Consider the following 23,032-nt stretch of genomic DNA (forward strand, 5'->3'; position numbering starts at 1 on the left):
CATCATTGTTGTATTGTACCTTCTTGCCTTCAAGAATTAAACCAAAAAGTGGGAAAAAGAGTTCAGGACCGAAAAAGAGGCAGCTTGATTCATCGGAGGACGAGGAGGAGGAAGAGGATGATGATGATGATTATGATAAGAGAGGATCTCGTCGCCAGGCAACAGTCAACATTAGTTACAAAGAAGCTGAAGAAACCAAGACAGATTCTGATGATTTGTTGGAAGTTTGTGGAGAAGATGTCCCACAAACTGAAGAAGATGAATTTGAAACTATAGAGAAGTTCATGGATAGTCGAGTTGGCCGAAAAGGAGGTATTTTTTTTTTTTTTTTAGTGTTAACATCCTGGAGTGCGTTGTGGTGCAACTTCAGCCAATGTTCTCAGCTGTAGGTCACCTGTGGGGTCTATAAATGCTAATAATTTTAAAGTTACCAAAACGTTACCCTGTTTTGTCTTATTCATATGGACATTCCTTTTAAAGTCCCTTTTAAGTGTTGCAAAGTAAAATGTAGAAGAATTGCGTACCTAAGTAGAAAATAAAAATGAAGTGGAAGATAACTCTGTATTGCATAAATGCATACCATATTGTTATGATACTGTTTATACCATTTAGTGGTACTTGGTCAGCATAATTTATATACGGTGGAGTGGAGAAAGTGGACTAGACAGGAGAGCTGACTAGTAACCTGAAGCTTGAAAGATGGTGTTGGCAAGGTTGAACCACTGAGGTTATGATTTCAGTAATTGCTGTACAGATTGTGTCAATACAGTGCAGTGTGTGGGCTGACTACAAAATGCATCTGAAATTTCAGTGGTGCGCTTGCATGTGAACTCTGAAAAGTTTGTGAATAGTGGTAGGCATGTCATATTTCCAACAATAATGGGATGCAGTGCCTAGCAGTTCTGCTTATGTGATTGAGTCTGCAAATTAGGATTCTAATTATAAAAACACACGCATAAACCCCCTCAAACCCTGGGCCCCTTGCACTTCAGAGCTACCTTTCTCCATTAGCTATACCCAGTCTTTAAAGTTTCTGACCCATCTCAGGACTTGAACTCTTCTTCCTCTCAACTTTCTCCTCCCATGCTGTCCCATATTCTAGTGTGTCCTGCTCCAGTACATAGTGTTACTGCTGTGGTCAAAGCCTTTGAAACTAAGCTTCTTATATTCTTCCTGCCCAGATGATGTTGCTGCTTGTGCTGTCTTTTGCTGTTGCCACTCTCTGTGGCTTTATCTGGCCCCTGCAGCTTGCTGGGCTCATTTCCTTACCTGGCTGTCCTCACAGAAATGAGCCTGTTTCCTGCTGCTAGTATGCTTCAGCTGTGATACAGACTGTACTTAATTAAAAATTTTCTCAGGTAAGATAACAAAGGCAGAAAAAAAGTAGTAAAACATTTAGGAAGAAATAGATTTATAGTATCCCTAGTAGTAGGTTATTGATGTCTCAAGGCTGACCAGACATAATGTCAGATGTCTTTTGTATGCTCAGAGATGAGAGTAATGTAACACAAGACGACAAGCAGCTTTAGTGGAGCCTTCCCTGGTGATACGTTAAAAGCTAGGAATGCAAAGAAAGTTCTTACGAGGAAAGATAAGATATTGTAGGTTAGGTGCAGAAGTTTTGGTTTCTTTTTTGATTCTCTTTTGACTGCTTGTGCATGTGTTAACATATCTACATCGTAATTGTTCAAATAAGAGTAATAACATGAGAGCTGTAGGATACTAGTCAAGTATATGCTTATCTAAAAGTATCACTAACTGTTTTCTACACTACGTGTATTACTGGTTAATTTATGACAATGCACACTTTGTTAAGGCTTATGATGTGGTTTCTTTCTCAGCCACAGGTGCTGCAACCACCATCTATGCAGTTGAGGCAGATGGTGACCCAAATGCTGAGTTTGAAAAGTCAAAAGAGCCAGGAGAAATACAGTATCTTATTAAATGGAAAGGTTGGTCACACATCCATAACACTTGGGAAACTGAGGAAACGCTGAAGCAACAAAATGTTAAAGGAATGAAGAAACTGGACAACTATAAGAAAAAGGATCAGGAAACAAAAAGATGGTGAATATTTTTCATGGTTTCCATGATACTTATTTTGTAATAATGTAGATTTTCTGTTGTGTTTCTGAGACCTGTTACCTGGTTTTGAGGGCATAATATCAAGTGTCTATGCAGCAGAAAGACAAAAGCTTTAAAAGTTAAAGCATCCTGAACATGATCCTATAAGATAATCTTCTGAACCTGATTTTAGTGTATTTGTGTTATAAAAGGAGTTTTAACAAGATGTGTCTAAAAACAAATAAGTTGTACCTTCTACTAATTTTGTTGTTATACTGTGATCAGAGTTCTTTGGGAATCACTGCAGAGATTAATGTTTTCTTGATGCATTAGCCATTACTTCAAAGAATTCAGTTTTCTTGGCTCAAACCTGAGATTCAAGCCTGAGAACAAAACCCTGAAGAAATCCATACATTTCAAAGTCACCTTTTCAGTTTTATTAGTATGTTTATTATAATCAATGAATACTGGTGCGATTTTTAGCTGCTTATAAGATACATTCTTATAGAGTGAGCCACCCTGAATACTGTTTCATGAAAATACCCTGTAAAGTACACTGCTTACTGTTGAGGAATAGGTATTCTGTATTAGCAGCGTGACTAGTACCACCTGTAGCTGTAGTAGTTGTGTCTCTTGGTAAGCACTCTAAGTTATTAATGATGAGGCACCTAGGCCAGATGCAACAGTTTTGTAGCAGGAATTTCTAAGTTGTCCCTTCAAAGAATCTCTTTAAGCAACATTCCTGTGATGCTTACATTCAGAGCTTTAGAGCTGCCAGATTTTCTTAGTTTTAGAACTATACAGTGTAGTAAGTGTTCTAAATTAATTCCCATTACAGGCTGAAAAATGCTTCTCCAGAAGATGTGGAATATTACAACTGCCAGCAGGAGCTTACAGATGATCTACATAAACAATATCAGATAGTGGAAAGAATAATTGGTATGTGACAAGCTTGCGGACAGAAAACAGTGCTGAGAATGCTGTATGTTCACTGCTTTTATGTTGCATTTGCAGTTAAGAAATTTAGAATATGAATATCACTAACTTCTTAATCCAAAACAAAACTTCAGGTAAAGAGAAAAGTTGTCACACTGACTGTGCTATGAAGCTAGCTTATGTTGTCTTATTATCTAAAATGAGTGTTTTAATAAGATGCAGAAGTAAAATGCTGATCAGATATCTCTGGTGCATTTCTGCAGCTCATTCAAATCAGAAATCAGCGGCTGGTTATCCAGACTACTATTGTAAATGGCAGGGTCTGCCGTATTCAGAATGTAGCTGGGAAGATGGTGCTCTCATTGCCAAAAAGTTTCAGGCATGCATTGATGAGTACTTTAGCAGAAATCAATCCAAGACAACTCCCTTCAAGGACTGCAAGGTGAGTATGTAATTTGAAGTGGATTTATAATCAGTTGTACTGGGTCTGGCTGAAGTGCAGTTCACTTTCTTCATGGCAGCCTGTATGGCCCGTGTTTTAGATTTGTTACCTAAACTGTGTTGATAACACATTGGTGTTTTGGCTGTTGCTGAACAGTGTTTGCAGTGTCAAGTCCTTCTTTGTTTCTTGCTGTGCCCTCCCAACCATGAGTAGGCTCAGAGTGGGCAAGAGACTGCAAGGGAACACAGCCAGTACAGCTGACCCCAACTGACCAAAGAGATATTTGATGCCACTTAATGTCATGCTTAGCAATAAAACTGGGTGGGCTGAGCAGGGGGTTCAAAGGTGGCTGTTGCTTCGAGACTTGCTGGTTATCAGTCTGTTCGTGGGTTAATGTGTGACTCTTGTCACTTGTGGGGGCCTTTTTGGTTGTTGGTATTTGTTTCGGTTGATTGTTTTTTTTTCTTTCACCCAGTTAACTATTTATTTTGACCTACAAGTTTTTCTCACTTTCACCCTTTCAGTTCTTTCCCCTGTCCTGCTGGGGTGGGAAGTGAATAAGCAGCTGGGTGGTGGCTTAGCTGCTGGTCAGGTTCAAGCCACAACATCAGTTGTGACAGTAAAAATATGGAAAAACTTCCATGAATCTGGAGATAAGATACATATTATGAAATATTTTTTGAAGGTTGTTCAGTGCAGTAATAATGATACATAGTAATATACACGGAAAATATCACTACTAGGAGTAGCTTTTTGTAGATACCTGTTCCGTGTTTTTACTGGCATTCAAATATGGGTGTGTTTAGTATTGTAATTTATTTTAAATAGGTACTTAAACTTTGAGTGAGTTAATGTCACTCCCATTGTGAAATCTAAATTGTCAATAGAATTAATTTCAACTTGCAAATTGCTTCGTGTTTTTATATGGCCTAGTTCTCGTTGATGGATAAAGACTAGACCCAGTATATACCTACTGCTATTTTTTCTATAGAAAGACATTCTGGTAACTTCAGTCAGTAGTAGGCCTGATGATCAATTTGCTTTTGACAGGTTCTAAAACAGAGGCCAAGGTTTGTTGCACTGAAGAAGCAACCCTCTTACATTGGAGGACATGAAGGTTTAGAGTTAAGAGATTATCAATTAAATGGATTGAACTGGCTTGCACACTCATGGTGCAAGTAAGTATAATCTGAAATGAGTTTTTCTGTTTGTAAATTGTAAGCATTTGTAAAACTTTGAAACTGATATTTCTGTATATTTTTTTGAAGGTGGAGGGTTTCATTAAGGTCAAGGTAGAGGTCTGAGGGGGGAGTGGTTTTGCTCAAAGCAGTAGCAAAGCACATCATTCCATGTGTGTCCTCAAAAAACAGCTGAGCTCTGTGGTTGCTTTGCTTTTAATTTCCTATGGGAGTAAGTCATATCTTTAAAAAACAAATCAACTTAAAATAGTAAAACAAGAAGATCCAAAGCAAACTCTTCTGAAATGTTAACATTAGTGTTATACTTTTAAAATTAGACTCATGAGGAATACTTGTAAGGTTTTTAATTCAATTGAAGTATTAAGTGTGGAGGGGTTAGAAATTGTTTTTATGGAAAAACAATGGAAATAAACTTCAAGGCGTACAGTTGCAAAATCTCGAAAACTTGTATGTGAGTGGGTTTTATGCTCAAAAGATAATTTCTTCTTACCTAATCCCTCCCCCTCTCTACATCCCCCATCTCCTTTTTTTTTTTTTTTTTTTTTTTTAGAGGGAATAGCTGTATTCTTGCGGATGAAATGGGTCTAGGTAAAACAATACAAACAATTTCTTTTCTGAACTACCTGTTTCACGAACATCAGTTGTATGGGCCTTTCTTGCTGGTTGTGCCACTTTCTACCTTGACATCTTGGCAAAGAGAGATTCAAACTTGGGCTCCTCAGATGAATGCTGTAGTCTACTTAGGAGATATAACTAGCAGAAATATGGTGAGTATTTCTCTTTATCATTGGAACGGCTTGTAGATAAACAAGACTCGCTTCGTATTCCTGTCCTCTGCTAATCTCCAGTATTTTGGCTAGGACTGAGCAAATACTTACTGAAATACTATGTGTTTAAGATGCAAATTGAAAGCTTAGATTTTTGATCTGATACAAATGTGTGTGAAAGATTTCCTTTCTGCTTAATAGTGACCAGGTTTAAAAATGTAGTCTTCATTTGGAAACAAATTAACCTGCCATATGATTATTTAGGTGGATATAATAAGAATAAATGTGCAAGCAAGCCAGTCATAATCTTAATTTCCTGAAAGGTTGTTGGTTTGTTCTCTTAATGTGTTTTCTGAATATTAGTAATCTTATCCATTAAAGTAAAAAATGTTTTGTAGAAATTATTTGCTGTTTATTCAGAAGTTTAAGCAAAACACTTTTGGAGTGATTAGACAGGTTGGAAGTTCAGTCTTGTGTATGTTAATGTGTTGTCCTTTGTTTTGTGGTCATATTACTGTATGTCATATACATTGCTGCATTTCATTCAACAACACCTTTTTTCTCTTGATTCTTTTTGTAGATAAGAACTCATGAATGGATGCATCTGCAGACCAAACGGTTAAAATTTAACATACTTCTAACAACATATGAAATTTTACTGAAGGATAAGGTAGTCATGCTTCTCAGGGAGATAGAAATAATTTCTGCAGTGTAGAACTCTCTTTAGACTTGCATGTATTTAGTTTGTGGGTCATTAAATTTATGAAGAGTGTGATACTTCTTGCTTTTGGAAGTATGACAGTGCATGGTTTGGTTTTTGGGGGCTTTTTCTTGTGACTTGCTGGGTTTTTTTAAGCACTTCTAGATTTTCTGTATGTGTGGTGAGACTTTCAGCCTTTTTCCATTTCGTTAAGTGGTAACAATTCTTTTTCTACAGTTTGCTTGGGATTCTCATTACTGTAATAATCTCCTCTCATCTTCATGAGCTCTACTTCTTTGGAGACCACCATCAAAGAACTGAAAAATAACCCAGCTCCTAGCCCCAAGCATGATACAGAACTCTGAAATCCCATATAGTTTTTCTTTGTTATTGTGCATGTAGTAGTATGTGGACATGTATTAATACTGTCTTCATAGTGGTAGCACACAGAGTTATTGTTAATCCTTCTACCAGTATATGGAAATTTTTATAGGCAGTCAAGAAGCAGAACATTTTTACTTCATTTGTTTGTACATGCTGGGAAGAAGAGGTCAATAGTGATTTTTTCCTGTCACGTAAAAATTAATGTAGGTCAGACTTTTGGCCGTTCTTTTGCTTTTAAACTTAATTTATACTTTCATGGGATGCTTGTATGAAAATGCCTTTCATTGAATCTGGCAAATGTAAAAGCCATAGCTAGTACTAAAAACATATAGCTGTCCATGTTCTATTAAAATAAACCCAAGAAGTGATGGTGTTTATAGCTTGATTATAAAATGTGGGAAATTATGCAATGTGTTTATTTGTATAATGTTCCCCCCTTCCTCCATTTCTTTAAGTCATTCCTTGGTGGTCTGAATTGGGCATTCATAGGAGTTGACGAAGCTCATCGTTTAAAAAATGACGACTCTCTTCTGTACAAGACTTTAATAGACTTTAAGTCTAACCATCGTCTTCTTATTACTGGAACCCCTCTGCAAAACTCCCTTAAAGAGCTTTGGTCTTTGTTGCACTTCATCATGCCAGAAAAGTAAGGAAGTTTTACATGATTCTTTTTAACTTTTCTGGTCAAGTTTGTTACTGTGAAGTAGAGTGGTGATTTGAGAAACTAGAGGTAGAGAATTGTACTGAAAGATAATTTTAAGTATTCTGCATGAAGGAGATGCATATATTTTTTCACACTGCTCCTAATAATTAACACTAGTAGCAGTTGTCACTTTTTTCCATTTTAGCAATTAACAAAAATGATGGATTGATATATGAGTCAGAACCTGGAAAAGAGGCTTTGTCTTAGTGAAAAAAAATAAACCCATATGGATTTGCTCTGGGGAAATAGAATGGAATCTTCTCTGTGTTAGTACTATTTATGAAAACAAATTTGTACCAGGATGCCCAATATCCTGTAGTTCAGTCAGATAGCCGTTTTTCCCATACGGTTTGATAGAGTAAGCTACTGTATTGACCTTATTTTGTACCGACCTCTGTTTGTACTGAAGATAAATTAGAACTCCTGTGTGAGCACACATGTTCCTGTCAGACATCTTGTAAATGCCAAACACCATAGCTCCATTTAGTTTGAGCTATGGATTGTACTGATTTCAGAACCTTACAAGCAAAGCCGCTAGTACCCATCCTTCATTTGATCATAAAGTCTAGTTCTAGTTCTAGTCTGCTAGCACAAAGGATATTAACACTTCAGCTAGACCATACAAGCTGCAAAGTGCACATTAAATAGTCTCTTGTTCTCTTGCACACCCTCCAGCCATGCAGCTGCTTTTTCATGCTGCTCTTGATAAATGTAATAATGGAATTTCTTCAACCATCTAGGTGAGTATCCTTGAAGAAAAAAAAATGTTGGATTTCCGCTGGGGAAGTTAAAATTCGGTTTTTGGAAAAATTCCATTCTTATATTTATAGGCAGAGTTTTTTTAATTTCTTGTGAGATGAAAATTCAGAAATTGGATAAATTAAACAGAAGGGAGTGAGGAAGAAATCCAAATGTGTGTGTGTGCTCTTGTGGTATATATGTTCTGTGTTGGTGTTTTGCTTCTTCAGGTCATTCACAGTATGTCACTGTTTTGTGCTCATTCATTCTTATGTTGAAGGTTTTCCTCCTGGGAAGATTTTGAAGAGGAGCATGGCAAAGGGAGAGAGTACGGTTATGCAAGTCTTCACAAAGAACTTGAACCATTTCTGCTGAGGAGAGTTAAAAAAGATGTAGAAAAGTCTTTACCTGCTAAAGTTGAGCAAATTCTGAGGATGGAAATGAGTGCACTGCAGAAGCAATATTACAAGTAAGTAATAACACTTCAAGTTGTGCTGTTTCAGTGATACATCTACATGCAGTTTACTGAAGTATAGTTTTTATAATGCAGTTTGAACTTGAGACTTCTAGGGTTTCACAACAGTAAAATTCTATGAAGCAATGGCTCAAGAATTACACTGGTTTAACGTCTATTTGTGTAGCTTATTTTGTTTGGCATGTTTGGTACAACCTTTTGGGAGCTGCTTTTTTTCTTTAGGTTGTTTATATTTAAAAGCTTACATCTGTCTTGCTTCCACATATGCTTAGAAATTACTTATATTGTACATCTTATATCATAGGTGGATTTTAACCAGGAATTATAAAGCCCTCAGTAAAGGTTCAAAAGGCAGTACATCAGGCTTTTTGAACATCATGATGGAACTCAAGAAGTGTTGTAACCATTGCTACCTCATTAAACCACCAGATGATAATGAGTTCTATAATAAGCAAGAGGCCTTACAGGTAATGTCACTTTTTAATTTAAAAAAATAAAGTTTTGCTTTACATCTATAATATTCACACAGTTTTATGGTGCTCGGGTAGTTTATTTATTCGTATTGAAGTATATTAAGAAAAAACAGGTTCTCTGGAAAATGTGAATCCTGGGTTTTACATGTAAGAGAAGCAAAAATCAAATTCTAATTGGAACTGAATAATGGACAGATAATTGACTAAATAAAATATCCCTGATTTTAATAACAATCAAAGAAAATAGTTTGAAACAGACTGTGTATTGTCATGCAAAATAAACTTGAGACCTATTTTAAACCTAAGTGAAATAAAGCAGCCAAGCAGGTGACTATAATGTGACTGGAAATGCATGACTGGCAGTGCTACACCATCAATCTGTGTGATAGCAGAAAGTGATCTGCAGGATGCTTTTAAACCATTTTCATAATCAAATACTGTTCTCTGTGTGCCTGCAAACAAGCAGAGTGAAAGGGAAAGAAACTAACAGGCATCAAAATCTGTCTGATTTTGTTACTGTTGTAACAGATAGAAACAATTACCATTACTACCAAAGATGGCTGTTTTATTTTTTTAAGGTTAACTAATATTTGTACCAAAACTGTTGAAGGGCACAGCAACAGATAAGATTGTTGTTGCTGATGCAGTTTATACCAACATAAATGTTTCTAAAGATGATTTTTTCCTGTCAGCTTTTAAGTTGATAATTTAAATACCTTCCCAAAGCTACTCGTTTGTGCAGTGACAAATATCCTCCTCTCTTCTGGCATAAAGAATAAAAGCACCTAATTCAAAATTAAGCATTCCCCAAAAATCTATCCCAAGCATCTTCACCTAAAGAGACCTAATGTTTTCAACATTACATTTCATGTTTGCTTGAGTTTCTGTTCTAGTTTTTCCCAGTGGAGCTGAGAAGGCTTAACAGGCTTTAGGTGGTTTACAGCATTAGGCACCACAAACAAGATGCCCCTCACTTTATCTTGCCTGAGGAACTTGATTGATAGGCTTTGTTTAAAAATGCTTAGAGGGTTAAGCAGCAGTACCTAGTTCTTTTCAGAAGGTGAGAAGTGAAGAGAAAGTAGTACTAAGGCAGGGGGGTTTTTTCTCCATCTTATATTGGTTACCAAATTTTATTTTCTACTTGGCAGAAAAGAACTTGGGCCTACATCATAACTGCTTACATTTTTAAGTTCATATATTTACTTCATGTTTTGATGAGATGTTGAATCACTTTGAGAGTGAACAGTGCATTTCCTTTAAACATATGAGCTAGTAATCCTGTTGATTTCAGTTAGAATCAACTAAACAAAAATCAGAGTAAACTTCTGTGTTCAGTTAATGCGGCATACTATTTATGCATAAATTTATATAGCAGTATTGTCTTACAGTCACATGAATTTGGGTTGGTTTGGGTTTTTTTAGTTCTAGAGACTATATATTGTATGCACATTTTAAAATATAAAATTCTTAAGGAATGTCAGAATTTGGGTTTTTTTTCCTTCGCACAGCAATAGCAGGAAAAGCAAACTTCAAATGAATGTCTAACCAACTGTAGTCTCTACTAGTGTTGAGATGAACTTATTTTGTAATATGCATTTCTTGACATTCATAGCATTTAATACGTAGCAGCGGGAAGCTAATCCTTCTTGACAAGCTACTGATTCGTCTGCGAGAACGTGGCAACAGAGTTCTGATTTTCTCACAGATGGTGAGAATGCTGGACATCCTAGCAGAATATCTGAAGTATCGTCAGTTTCCTTTTCAGGTAAGAATCTTGGTGGTAATAGCCAAGAAACTTTGATCTTGAATATAAGAAAAACCTCTTCTTTACTCTGAGGGTGACAGAGCACTGGAACGAGTTGTCCAGAATCTCCATCCTCTGAGACATTCAGAAGCCACCTGGTCATGACCTTGGGCAACCTGTTTTAGCTGTCCGTGCCTGAGTAGGGGAGTTAGACAAGATGACTTCCAGAGGTCCTTCCCAACCTCAACCATTTTGTCATAATGTGATCTTTACTGCTTTGCTTAAGAAAAGATATAAGAAAATGTGTTCTTTTTCTAGAAAGACTGGCAATTGCTATATGCTATATAGTATTTTGAAATGAAACATAAATTAAAATATTATGTGAAGTGTTGCATTACTTCACATAACAGTTTTGGCAGTTGGGAATTCAGGTTGCTCAGATTTTGAATATAGTATAAGAATTACTCTTTAACTGTAGTATCAATCTCTTCAGAGACTTGACGGATCAATAAAAGGGGAATTGAGGAAACAAGCACTGGATCATTTTAATGCAGAAGGATCAGAGGTATGATATTTTTTGTAAGGAATCTGTTTCATTTTTTTTTCAAGAAATATAAATAAACATTGCATAAAAAATGAAGGCTGAGAAAAGGGAGGAATATATCAGTAAGGTTGAAAATTCATCCTTATTGCCTAGACTATAAGATTTACATCTAATTTTTTTTCCCTAAGAAGGGGTTAAGTAGAAAACACATAACTTATGAAAGTGGTGTTTAGTCAGTTGTGTAGCTATAATTTTTTTCTGAAGCTCTTTATCAAAGTAATTTTAATTACTATATAAGTGCTGTAGAAATTTAACCTCACTTTTATTGCTGTGTAAAACTTAACCCAACAATGTTTACAAGAGCATTGAACTTACACAAACAGCATCAAAAACGTCCTTTGGCAGTGGGCAGAACTAATTTGTGTATATCCTTGCATGAACAACCATCTTCAGTTGTTTCAAATCTGTCTTCTGTTATCGTCATCTGTTGCCACCTACTTACGTGCCCTGGAAGAAACAGCAAAGAACTGGTTTCTAGCCATTCTTTGTGAGCAACCTGTGAATATGTAGGTGTCTGTTACAGATTTTTTTATTTTCTGAGTTGGAAGATTTGTAGCTTATTTAGCATTCCTGATATGCAAGCCATCCCATACCTTAAATCAGCTTAAATCTTAAATCTACACTGGTAGATCTGGGGGAGGGGAGCTTGTTTTGCTGAGGTTGGTTCTCTTTAAGTCAGTAATTGAAGGATAGCATTTGTCAGTTGCTTCTGAGCTTTGTTTCTGCTATGATGGAGGGAGAAGGACTTAAGTCCAATAATGTAAACTTCGGAAATTTGTTAAATACAGAAGTTAATTCTGTTTCAAACTTCTAGTGTTCCTGAAATCTCTGCAGTTGCACTGTGCATTTTTTGAGACAAGGAGGAATTTAAACTTCATGCATTTCAAAAAGGAAGGCAAACTGCATTTGTTCAGCAACAAAATTTTGTTCTCAGTTTTATTTCTTTCATAAAAATTCAGAACATTCTGTATGATTTTGGGCTATTACTGACCTAAGAGCTACATAGGAATTTCTAACACAAGTCTCAGGAGTCATTCCTGAGTGTAATGGTTTGCTATTTCGTGTAACTGTACTGAAAATTGGGATTTTTTTTTTTTTAGCTTGTTTTACTTTACCTTGAATTTCATAAGGTGTTCTGCAGGCCTTCGTAGTTGTCTCTGAATTAATAATTCTGTATCATCTACAGACTTTTCCACCTCATTGCTTATCCCTTTTTCTTACTGTTCCTGAGTATGTTGAACAGCATTGAACCTGGCAGAAGACTTTTGATTTCTGTCTCTTAACCAGTTACCTGTAGGCTCAAGTATCTTCCCTGCTCTGTCATGGCTGCTTAGTATTTAGGGCTTGGGGCAGGGGGTATGAGAGAGGGACTTTGTAACATACAAAGCTTTAACGGTAAGGTTTTTGTGCTTTTTGGCCATTCTTTTGTTTGGGATTTTTTGGTCAGTGATCATTTTCTAGGATGCTGCTTCCTTTAAACTGTTGAGAAGTCAGTAACTATTTGTGAAATAAATTGATATCAGTATTTGCATTATAGTTAAAGAAGCTTTAACTGTAGAATAGTTATGGAATTGGTATTATATGATTTTGTAATCTGCTCCACAGACTGCACAAATAAGTATCTTATTGGTTATTTTAAGAATATTACAACTATAAAACTTTTTTATTTTGATTTCAGGACTTCTGCTTTTTACTGTCTACCAGAGCTGGAGGATTAGGTATCAACTTGGCATCTGCTGACACTGTAGTTATATTTGATTCTGACTGGAATCCACAGAACGATCTTCAAGCACAGGCTAGAGCGCATAGGATTGGACAGAAGAAACAGGTATGCACATTCAGCTTTAAGCTTCAAAACTGAAGGAGGGTTCCGTACAGTAGCATAATATGGTCTTCATGTATTTTTGAGACTAATACTTGCTGCGTATGTCAAAAAATGTTAGTAAAGCTCATTTAACTTTCTTTTTTAAAAATCTCCCTATATGGAGAGATAATATGGTAGCTGTGGTATATGGATGGAAGAGGGAGAAGAGTTGTGGGCTTGTCTGTCCCACATTCATTGGTGTCATGTCATTCTATAAAATAGCTTCTATGTCAGTCACATCCCCCTTGCTTAAATATTTCTTAGTTCTCTTCAGGTTTCTTTCTTGCAGAAGACATCATAAGAATATGACAGTTTTGCCTGTGGCAATGTTTCTGCCAAATCACTGAAGTTTAAAAAAGACAGGTCTAAGAGTTTATTTCTCTGCTTTTTTTTTTTTTAAAAAAAAAACACATGTAAAGACTGTGATGATTGATCTAGTATTTCATATTTGAAACGTCAATAAATTCAGAAGATATGTAGTGAAGACTGAGATTTCTCCTTGTTGCTTGCTTTTTAAAAAAATCTACACAGGTTAATATTTATCGGCTAGTTACAAAAGGATCAGTAGAAGAAGATATTCTTGAAAGAGCCAAGAAAAAGATGGTGTTAGATCATTTAGTAATTCAGAGAATGGACACTACAGGGAAAACCGTACTACATACAGGCTCTACTCCTTCAAGGTATATTTGCATTTATTTCCATACCAGTTTACCCTTAAGTATATTTGACAAGTAAAAATGTAAGTTATTTCAGTTGGCTAACAAAAGGCAAAATAAGTTTAAATAAGTAAAGATGCAAAGTATATTGTCTTTGTAGATTTTTATTTGCATATTAAATGTATATTTAAAATACATATATATAGTTCTTATTTAACAGTAAGAAGAAATCTTAATTGACTCATGGTTATAGAGAACTTTTTCAGGTTAGTAAGATAAAGTTTTTCATGAAATATCCTTTATTTCAGCTCAACACCTTTTAATAAGGAGGAGTTATCAGCAATTCTGAAGTTTGGTGCTGAGGAACTTTTTAAAGAACCTGAAGGGGAAGAACAGGAGCCTCAGGTAAGTAGTGTTTCTGGACTAAATAGGTAAAACAACCAACAATACATATGAATTATTTCACTATAAAGAGAAACTACTTCTTCTTTAGGAAATGGATATAGATGAAATCTTGAAGAGAGCTGAAACTCGGGAAAACGAGCCAGGTCCATTAACTGTAGGAGATGAGTTGCTTTCACAGTTCAAGGTACTGCTCTGTTCCCTCCCTCCTGCCATAATTACACTTTTCTGTATAAATGGCACTATTTTTCTTTTGTGTACCTATCCGTCTGTTCATTCTTGTGAAATAGATGCCTTAGTAAGTCAACTTTGTATCTCTTTCTAATAAAATGTCTTTTCACATATACAGAGTACCCACCATCAGTATAAACATTTTAAAATACATGAAGTATTTTGCTAATAAAATATTTATGAATGTGAATGATTAGAATTCTTGGTAGTTTTGTGGATTTTTACTCTCTTTGTTGTTAAGCAGCTGTGTTACTGAATGCAAAATACAAAGTTTGCATTTCTTAGTTGATGACTTGTAGAAATAACTTTTAACCCTGAAATAAACTTGAATGACAGGTATTTTAAGTGTTACCAGTTAAACATAGTATAATCTGGGTGCAAAAACAATGCAGAGCATGACGTATTTGTTTGGATCAGCAGATTATTAACTAGCTCTCCTGCTGATTGTTCATTTGCAACATATTTTGATTTCTACACTCTTATTAATGTTTGGCTAGTTGTATATTATTAGAAGTTCACGTTAACTCAGGCATTCAAATGTTAGCCCTATTTTGAAGGAAGTTAAACAACAGTCATACAGCTATCAGGAAGGTGTTTCATTATGCATCTGTATTAGTCAACTTTTAAAAGAAGAAAAAGATTCTCTTCTCATCTTAGCCCATATTTCATGGAGTCTGTGTCTGTTTCATAAATGAATAAAAATACTTGCATTAGAGACACAGTTTCATGAAGCATTTTGTATGTATAAATTTTACATATATTATAAAACAATAGCATACATATAAATACATAAAATATATAAATGCATAAAATAAGCCATCTAGAACTTTGTTTTCCTATAATATTAGTTTCTCAGTCTTTCAAATAAGTCATGTACTGATTTCATGAAAACATGTATTTCTGATATAAAAGGTGGCCAACTTTTCCAATATGGATGAAGATGACATTGAATTAGAACCAGAAAGAAATTCAAGAAATTGGGAAGAAATCATTCCGGAAGTCCAGCGACGAAGAATAGAAGAGGAGGAAAGACAAAAAGAACTTGAAGAAATATACATGCTCCCAAGGATGAGAAACTGTGCAAAACAGGTGTCTTTTGGTTCTGACTTGTACTTTTACGTTGCTGTTGATTTAGTTTGTTGGGGATTCTTGTTGGGTTTTGGTTTGGGGTTTTTTTCCTTTTCTGAATGCATATTTTTGACAGGCTAGGTAAAACTTTACTTATATTTGTTGATCACATAGCTTTGAACTACTTACTCTGAAATTCCAGATCAGCTTTAATGGAAGTGAAGGGAGGCGCAGTAGGAGCAGAAGATACTCTGGATCTGATAGTGACTCCATCTCAGAAAGAAAACGGCCAAAAAAGCGTGGAAGACCACGAACTATTCCTCGAGAAAATATTAAAGGATTTAGTGATGCAGAGATCAGGCGGTAAGATATGGGGGCACATGCATATTTAAAGGGACAAGACAATTTTTTAATTGTTATTATTATAGAAAGTACAGAGGGCACTTACTACTTTTTATTTTTTCTGAATTTATTTGAAATTTTTTTATTCTAGGCATTAAATGTTTTAAATTTAATTCCTGCAACCCATGAAGACAGTGACTTCAAAAAAAAATTGTAGTAGTGGATAAGTTTTTCTTTTAACATACAAGCAAAATAATTTGCTTCACATCATTTTATCTAAAAACTGCAGTGCTGAAAGAATATTTAAATCTTTTTGGTGACACCTACAAAAATTTGAGTGGATTTTGCTTTTAAATTTCTTGATACTAATTGAATTAATCATATATCATGATTTTTTAAACTAAAAAATGCAAAATTCTATTTGAATCTTGTAAAATGGGTCCCTTCGATATTTGGTGCTAAAATATTTTTTTGGTAGAAGGAGGATGAATTGTTTTGGTTTGCATTTTTGGGTTTGTGAAATGCTACTTTGTTTCTGAATTTTAAGTATGCATGTTTCTCTAAAATGCAGTAAAAGTTTTCAAAATATTTTTGGTTAGAGAAATAACTGAAGATCCTTTTTGCCTTTCCATTTCATCTAACAACACAGTGAACTGGTACTTTTTTCAAGGCCATTCTTATGTTTGCACTAGCAATTTGAGGCCTTGATTGTTGAGGAAATTTTTTTTTTTAATTTTTATTTCACTTCCTTTCTATCCCAGGTATCTCCAGTTTCTTTCCATCACTTACACATTCCCACAGAGAGTATCTTTCATGTCATATTTTCCAAAATCTTCAAATTTGCAGATTGCTCCTTTTACTATATAAGACATAACATAATGTCTGAATCCCTATTTACGTAAATCCACATTAAATTTTTTATCATAGACACATCCAGCTGCTGAACCTTCTGTCCTGTGAAATTCATGAAGCAATTTCTGAAATAAATTTTACCATCTATTGTTTTATTTACATCAGTTCTTAAACCAATAAAACTCTGAGTTATCTGCCCTACTGTCTCTCTTTTTTTTTTTCATTGTCCGTATAGCATTATACTAAGATTAGTATTTGTATTAATATAATTTTAAAACCACAGTAGTTAGGTAAGCATACATTTAAATGGCAAAATTATTTTCTGTTACTAGGTTTATCAAGAGTTACAAGAAATTTGGTGGCCCTCTTGAGAGGTAAACTTGTTTGATTATTATTTGTGTAGCAACTTTGAACCTTGTTTTCATATAACAATATTCTAAGAAACTATAGGCTGAAGAGAAAATGCAGTGTCTAGTCTTTTGCCTTGAATATAATATGACTTCAGCTTAGTATCTTCCCTTTCTTCATGTATGGTATGTGTGCAAACAGTCACACAACAAACCTTTCAATTTGCAGGACTACTTACTCTCTTTCTTTTACCTGCTGTCTTGTTTAATCTTCATTGGTGATAATCATTCATTGTCTTGTTTGATAGCTTGTTGAAAGCCTATTAATTTATCCACTGTGACTGTCAAAGTGGGTTTTGCATTTTCCTTGTCAATTTTTATTTTTAAGCTTCCTTTATTCTATATTTTAAGAAAAACTTCCCATCCTTACTTTCCTTTAAAATACTTACAGTCCATATGAACATATGGTTCGTTCTTTATTTTAAAGAAATGTACAGTAATTTAACTAAACACTGTAGGGTTAGGGTCATTTACAGTTCTTGTTGTATTGTCCTCTGATACCTGAATCTTTTTTTTTTTTTTTTTTTTCCTTGGATCAAAATTGTACACAGCATAGCAAGGCAGGTGACTGATAACTAGAGAAATGATCATGTAAGTTTCAAAGTCTGAAGGAGTCATTCACAATTACTGAAGTTTTAGAGCTATAAAAACCTGTATCTGTCTTATTACAGGTTAGATGCTGTAGCTAGAGATGCTGAACTAGTTGATAAATCAGAGACAGACCTTAGACGTTTGGGAGAGCTTGTACATAATGGATGCATTAAAGCTTTAAAGGACAATTCATCTGGACAAGAAAGAGCAGGTACAAAATGTGTTCAGGGGCTTGGGGGGCAATGAAAAATGCCAAGAAGTCTGAATTATTCTTTCACTCTGATTGTAATGGAAAACAGTTTTGTTGGGGGAAATACAAACAAAAATGTTGTCATGCCAGGTGATTTTAAAGAAGGGTTATAGTAAGATAACTTTTTTTTTCCCCCCCTTCCTGTGTGTGAATTGTCATTGGAGAATTCAGTATGTTTTTTGTCTTACTGTGAAATTTAAAAGTAATTTGTTATTTTCTGAAAGACCTATGCTAAGATTCTGGAGCTTAATTCAAACATTTGGTTAAGAAAAGGTCATTTGTTATAATTGAAAGTTTGCTACCACAGCATCAATCTTACTTGTTTTCTTTACATTTTTCTGTATGATGTTCATAAAGGTAAATGTTTTAATAACTTTTTCATTTATTTTAAGGAGGTAGACTTGGGAAAGTTAAAGGCCCAACATTCCGAATCTCTGGAGTGCAGGTGAATGCAAAGCTAGTCATTTCTCATGAAGAAGAGTTGGCACCATTGCACAAATCCATTCCATCAGATCCAGAAGAAAGAAAAAGGTATTGAGTGGGGTTTTTTTAAAGGAAATAGTAATGTAGAAAATTTTTCAAGGTTTATTAGCTTTTTTCAGACAACTTCCACTCAAAACACACTGTGACAACGCTGTCCTTCTATTCCCCGTAAGAACTGGCAGCAGTAACCTGCTCCCCGTCTGTTCTTCATTCTTTCTTCCCTTGCCATAGAAGCCAGTACCAGCTTTGGCTTCTGAATTGTATTCACTGGGGACTGCGTTCAGTACTAGCAATAATCAGGACTAGAATTCAGGCTCGCTGAGGGGCTGCTGTATGTGTCATCTCTGACAGATACTGCTTTGCCCTCAAAGCAGAGTGCAGCAGAAATTGTTTTTCTACCTTCTGAACTTCTTCCCTTGCCACCTTGTGTATCACAATCCCTAAACTATCTACTTAGCAGTTACACTTGGGTGATGATGATTTTGTGCTTTTATTCGTGGTTTGCAAACTCTGTGATACAGCTCATGGCCATAGACAGATGTCTGTTCTTCATATTTAGTCTTGATCAGCTTTCAAACACATTTCAGTGCTGACTTCAATAAATATTTTATTGAAGTTAAAGAAAATGTAATTATAAATATTTGGATTAAATTCTTAAATATACCAGCATCTTAGCAGAGAAAATAAATCTAGTTGCATCATTTTTAGTATGTTGCCTTACCCCTTGCTAAGCTTCAGAAGTAAAAATCCCTTACTTGTCTAATTTATTTCTGCTAGATATGTCATCCCATGCCACACCAAGGCTGCTCATTTTGATATAGATTGGGGTAAGGAAGATGATTCCAATCTGTTAATAGGCATCTATGAATATGGTTATGGCAGCTGGGAAATGATAAAAATGGATCCTGATCTCAGTTTGACACAGAAGGTATGCCATCTCCAACATTTAATCAAGGACTCTTTTCGTTTAGGTAATAATGCTACTAAGAACAGTTATTGAAAGAACTTATTTGGATTTCTGAAATTGCAGAGACATACATCAGCTGTAATTCTTAGTGTCCTTCTTGTGGTATATTATTACATTTTAAGGTCTTGTGTGTTTGGTTGAAGTATGTCTACTTGCAGTCAATTATGTTGCCATATTTCCATGTAGTTCAACTTATATGGTCCTGGAAGAGCCAGGAGTTCTTTGCATGACCAGTGCAGGAGCTCAGAATTTCTTACATAAACTATCAGAGTGGAAAAAGAAATCTGAGGCTGGTTTCTTGAGTTGCTTTCAAATTGTGAGGCAATTTCTAAGACTCTGCATTACCTGCATGACTGGAGAGAAATTAAAACATTTAAGAAATTCTCCATTCCTTCAAACATGCTGGCATATTTTCTAGGTATAGTTGAAGTGGATTATTTTCCACTTTCTTTTATGCAGCTTTTACTGTTCTGTGTGCTCCAGGCTAGCATGTTCCAAACTCAGTAACATGTCCTCATAGCTGTGATGCTACCATTGTTCTCCTCAGATCTTGCCTGATGATCCAGATAAGAAACCCCAGGCGAAGCAGTTACAGACCCGTGCAGACTACCTCATTAAATTACTGAATAAAGACCTTGCAAGGAAGGAAGCACAAAGGCTTGCTGGTGCAGTAAGTAAAATTTGGTATTCTTTAATGAGATAAAACAATACTCTTATGGGCTGTTAGCTGACCTTTTTCTTCTTTAGTTCTGCACTTTTTCTTTGTGTGGTATTACTAATCATATTATATGAAACTAACTCAAGAAGTTAATTGCAAGTTCCATATTGTATTATTCTTACTTGTATGTATTCTCTACTGTTGCACTATGCTCTGTCTCCAGTCCTGAGAAAAGTGGTGGTCATTAGTGGCAATAAATAAAATGAAGCTTCTCTTTGATGTAAAAAACAATCCTTTTTTGTAACTGTGGTGCAAGGACGCTTGTCAGTTGATATATTAAGGAGACCAATTTGCATTCAGGGCAATTCAAAGAGGAGGAAAACAAGAACTAAGAAGAATAAGGTTATAAAGGCTGCAAAAATAAAAGAAGAAATAAAAAGTGATTCTTCACCACAACACTCAGAAAAATCTGATGAAGATGATGATGAGGATAACAAGGTAAGTATCTTTCATATGGTAAAGATGGCTATTCTGTTCTTCCGTTAGTATTAATTTCTATTTTACTTTCTGCTTGACTTAATAAAATTGAAGCACCTGAATGTCATCTTCTTCCTGTGGCCACTACAGTTGATGTTGCATCGGTACAAGCACATGGATAAACCAGTAACTGAGAAATTATGAGTAATTTTCCAAATTGCATTATAAAAAAACGTTGTGGTCTAATTACAAGTGGCATTGCTCAGTTTCAGCATTCTTTAAAGACTTCAGCATTGTATCTGCTAGAAGTGCATACCTAATACAACATACAATTATGAAACTAATGTTTCTGGCTAATGTGTTCTAACTACTGATAGTGGTACTTCAGGTAAAGTGTTTTATTCAGGCTCAGGAAGAAAACATCAAGCTCAATTAGAATGAGCAGGATGAATAAATGATATTTCAGGACTTGCATGTGAAAGCTCCTGTATGTGCTACGACTTTCATTTATCCAAAAAGACTACTTAACTGACTGTTTAACCTTGTTGTGTTCTGTTACTTCTTATGTGTTCCTTTAGGCCTCTACTTTTGGTGGGTCTTTTTATTTCTAACATTTATCTCTATTGGTTTCTGCTGTGTGATAAAGATTTAGGTAAAATTTAGCGTCAAGTTACAGCTAATTTTATGACTTTGAAAGTAGTTGAAATAAATCTATATGTATCATTAAAATACTTTCTACTTGATTTAAAATAAACTAGATTGAAGTGTCTTATGTAATGATTTTAAACTATTACAAACCATTGCAATTGTCAACTCTAGAGGAAAAAATATGCGAATACATAGTTAAAACTAAATCAGCCTTAGAAGAACCATCTATAAAAAATTTTCATTTTTAACTAGACTATTCCTGTATGTATTTAAATTGTACTGTGAAGTATAAAACGTAAAGCCAGAAAAAAAAAATTGAATGTAGAGTGGCTTATTTTTAGAGATACAATAATCTGTCTGGAATGTAAGACTTAAGAACTGTAAGCGTTGTCACAGTTCCCAGTAAATTAACATGGGCAACTGATCCTAAAACTAAGTAAAATAAGTGTTGAGACTACTTAAAAAAGGAGCGTTACTCTTCATCTCCACTCAAAACAAAAGACACTGCCAGTCAGTTGATTGACAACTTGTTATGTTTTGGGAAAGTGCCTAGAATGCTGTCCCCTTTTGTATATTTAAGAACAGATATTAATCACTTTTATTCTTTTGGATACAGACTAACAATTGCACTTCTGAAAACTGCACTATATACAAGAATGGGCTTTAACCACCACAATGGTTGGCTTTAGCTACTTAGCTGCCATACTGTGTGCAATATTTAAAACTTACCTGTTTAACCACTAGAACAGTCAGGAAACCCTTGAAGTCATTGGATTTTTGCTGGGAAGTTTTCATGATACCTAAATACTGAAGTCCTGGTTGGGCTAATTACTTGATACTTCATCTAAGTAACTGTTCAAATCCATGTATTAGACATTCTTTCATCTGTTTTTCTTCAGTGGTTTCTATATACGCCTTTCCAGGGTGTATTCAAATAAATTTAAATATGATAATGATTCTTTTGTTACTTACTGTGTTTTTCTCTATCTGAAAGGATGTGAGTTTCCATCTCAAACCTTTTAAGTGAATATTATAAAAGACCAGTGGAGTGGTATTTTATTCACCTTCAAATAATTAAATAGGCCCTTATCAGACAATCTGTAACTAAGACTTTATTTTTAAGCCTAGTAAAAAGAACACCTCTGGAAAAGAGAAAGTTGGGACTCTGTTACCTTCTCCTGTGAATGTTTAATATGGGGTTTGTAAAAGCTTACATGGACAAAGCTGACTAAAACAGAGGTCTGATGAACAGTCAGCTCAGTTTTGCCAAGACCTGCTTCCTTGTAGTTTTAGCTTGTCAGAGCCTAACTACCTTTTAGAGGAACAGAATTCCAAGTTAATTCTAAGTTAAATTCTAAGTTAATTTCTCACCTCACTACCATTGCCAAATCAGTACTTGCTTTGTCATATCAAGGAGATGAGTAAGTACTTCTCATCTTTACCACTGCATTCAGTTCTATTTGATAGGTGTTAAATTTATGTCCCAAAGTAAAAAAAATGCACAGATAAAAAGTATGTTTTAATCTGATAGTTACAAAACTTGTATAGATAGGAACTCAGTTTGATGTGACATATATGCTTGCGTATTGCAGGATGAGATTGTTTCAGTGAAACATCCACATAAAAAAGTTAAAGCAGAAAAAGAAAATGAAGAAAAGCCTGAGCCAGATACTGGTATAAAGAAGGAAGCTGAAGAAAAAAGAGAGACAAAAGAAAAGGAAAATAAGAGGGATATGAAAAGGGAGAAAAAAGAAAAAGATGATAAGAAAGAATTAAAAGATATTAAAGAAAAGAGAGAAAACAAAGTAAAAGAATCCACACAGAAAGAAAAAGAAGTAAAGGAAGAGAAGGTAACTAGGTTTACTTATCTTATATAGCACTAGAAAAGGCCACTAGGTTTATGTGAA

The 23,032-nt window shown here is 35.0% G+C and overlaps 1 protein-coding gene across 5 annotated transcripts in view; it reads left to right on the forward strand.

Moving 5' to 3' along the window:
- Positions 1–23,032, forward strand: part of CHD1 (chromodomain helicase DNA binding protein 1) — a 55,847-nt gene that overhangs the window by 23,195 nt on the left and 9,620 nt on the right. For 3 of the 5 annotated variants that reach the window (XM_074856110.1, XM_074856106.1, XM_074856107.1), the window contains exons 7-31: positions 35–312; positions 1,842–2,067; positions 2,903–3,003; positions 3,264–3,442; positions 4,493–4,620; positions 5,192–5,408; positions 5,989–6,078; positions 6,948–7,138; positions 8,214–8,402; positions 8,713–8,875; positions 10,494–10,646; positions 11,119–11,190; positions 12,908–13,057; positions 13,625–13,773; positions 14,058–14,154; positions 14,243–14,338; positions 15,295–15,471; positions 15,653–15,813; positions 16,977–17,018; positions 17,723–17,853; positions 18,285–18,423; positions 19,153–19,303; positions 19,890–20,012; positions 20,361–20,498; positions 22,718–22,975. In XM_074856110.1, coding sequence (XP_074712211.1) covers positions 35–312; positions 1,842–2,067; positions 2,903–3,003; positions 3,264–3,442; positions 4,493–4,620; positions 5,192–5,408; positions 5,989–6,078; positions 6,948–7,138; positions 8,214–8,402; positions 8,713–8,875; positions 10,494–10,646; positions 11,119–11,190; positions 12,908–13,057; positions 13,625–13,773; positions 14,058–14,154; positions 14,243–14,338; positions 15,295–15,471; positions 15,653–15,813; positions 16,977–17,018; positions 17,723–17,853; positions 18,285–18,423; positions 19,153–19,303; positions 19,890–20,012; positions 20,361–20,498; positions 22,718–22,975 — 3,799 coding nt within the window. The remainder of the gene's footprint in view (positions 1–34; positions 313–1,841; positions 2,068–2,902; positions 3,004–3,263; positions 3,443–4,492; positions 4,621–5,191; positions 5,409–5,988; positions 6,079–6,947; positions 7,139–8,213; positions 8,403–8,712; positions 8,876–10,493; positions 10,647–11,118; positions 11,191–12,907; positions 13,058–13,624; positions 13,774–14,057; positions 14,155–14,242; positions 14,339–15,294; positions 15,472–15,652; positions 15,814–16,976; positions 17,019–17,722; positions 17,854–18,284; positions 18,424–19,152; positions 19,304–19,889; positions 20,013–20,360; positions 20,499–22,717; positions 22,976–23,032) is intronic. The other 2 variants (XM_074856109.1, XM_074856108.1) reach the window with 2 other exon arrangements.

Source organism: Strix uralensis, chromosome Z (assembly GCF_047716275.1).
Source record: "Strix uralensis isolate ZFMK-TIS-50842 chromosome Z, bStrUra1, whole genome shotgun sequence".
NCBI lineage: Eukaryota > Metazoa > Chordata > Aves > Strigiformes > Strigidae > Strix > Strix uralensis.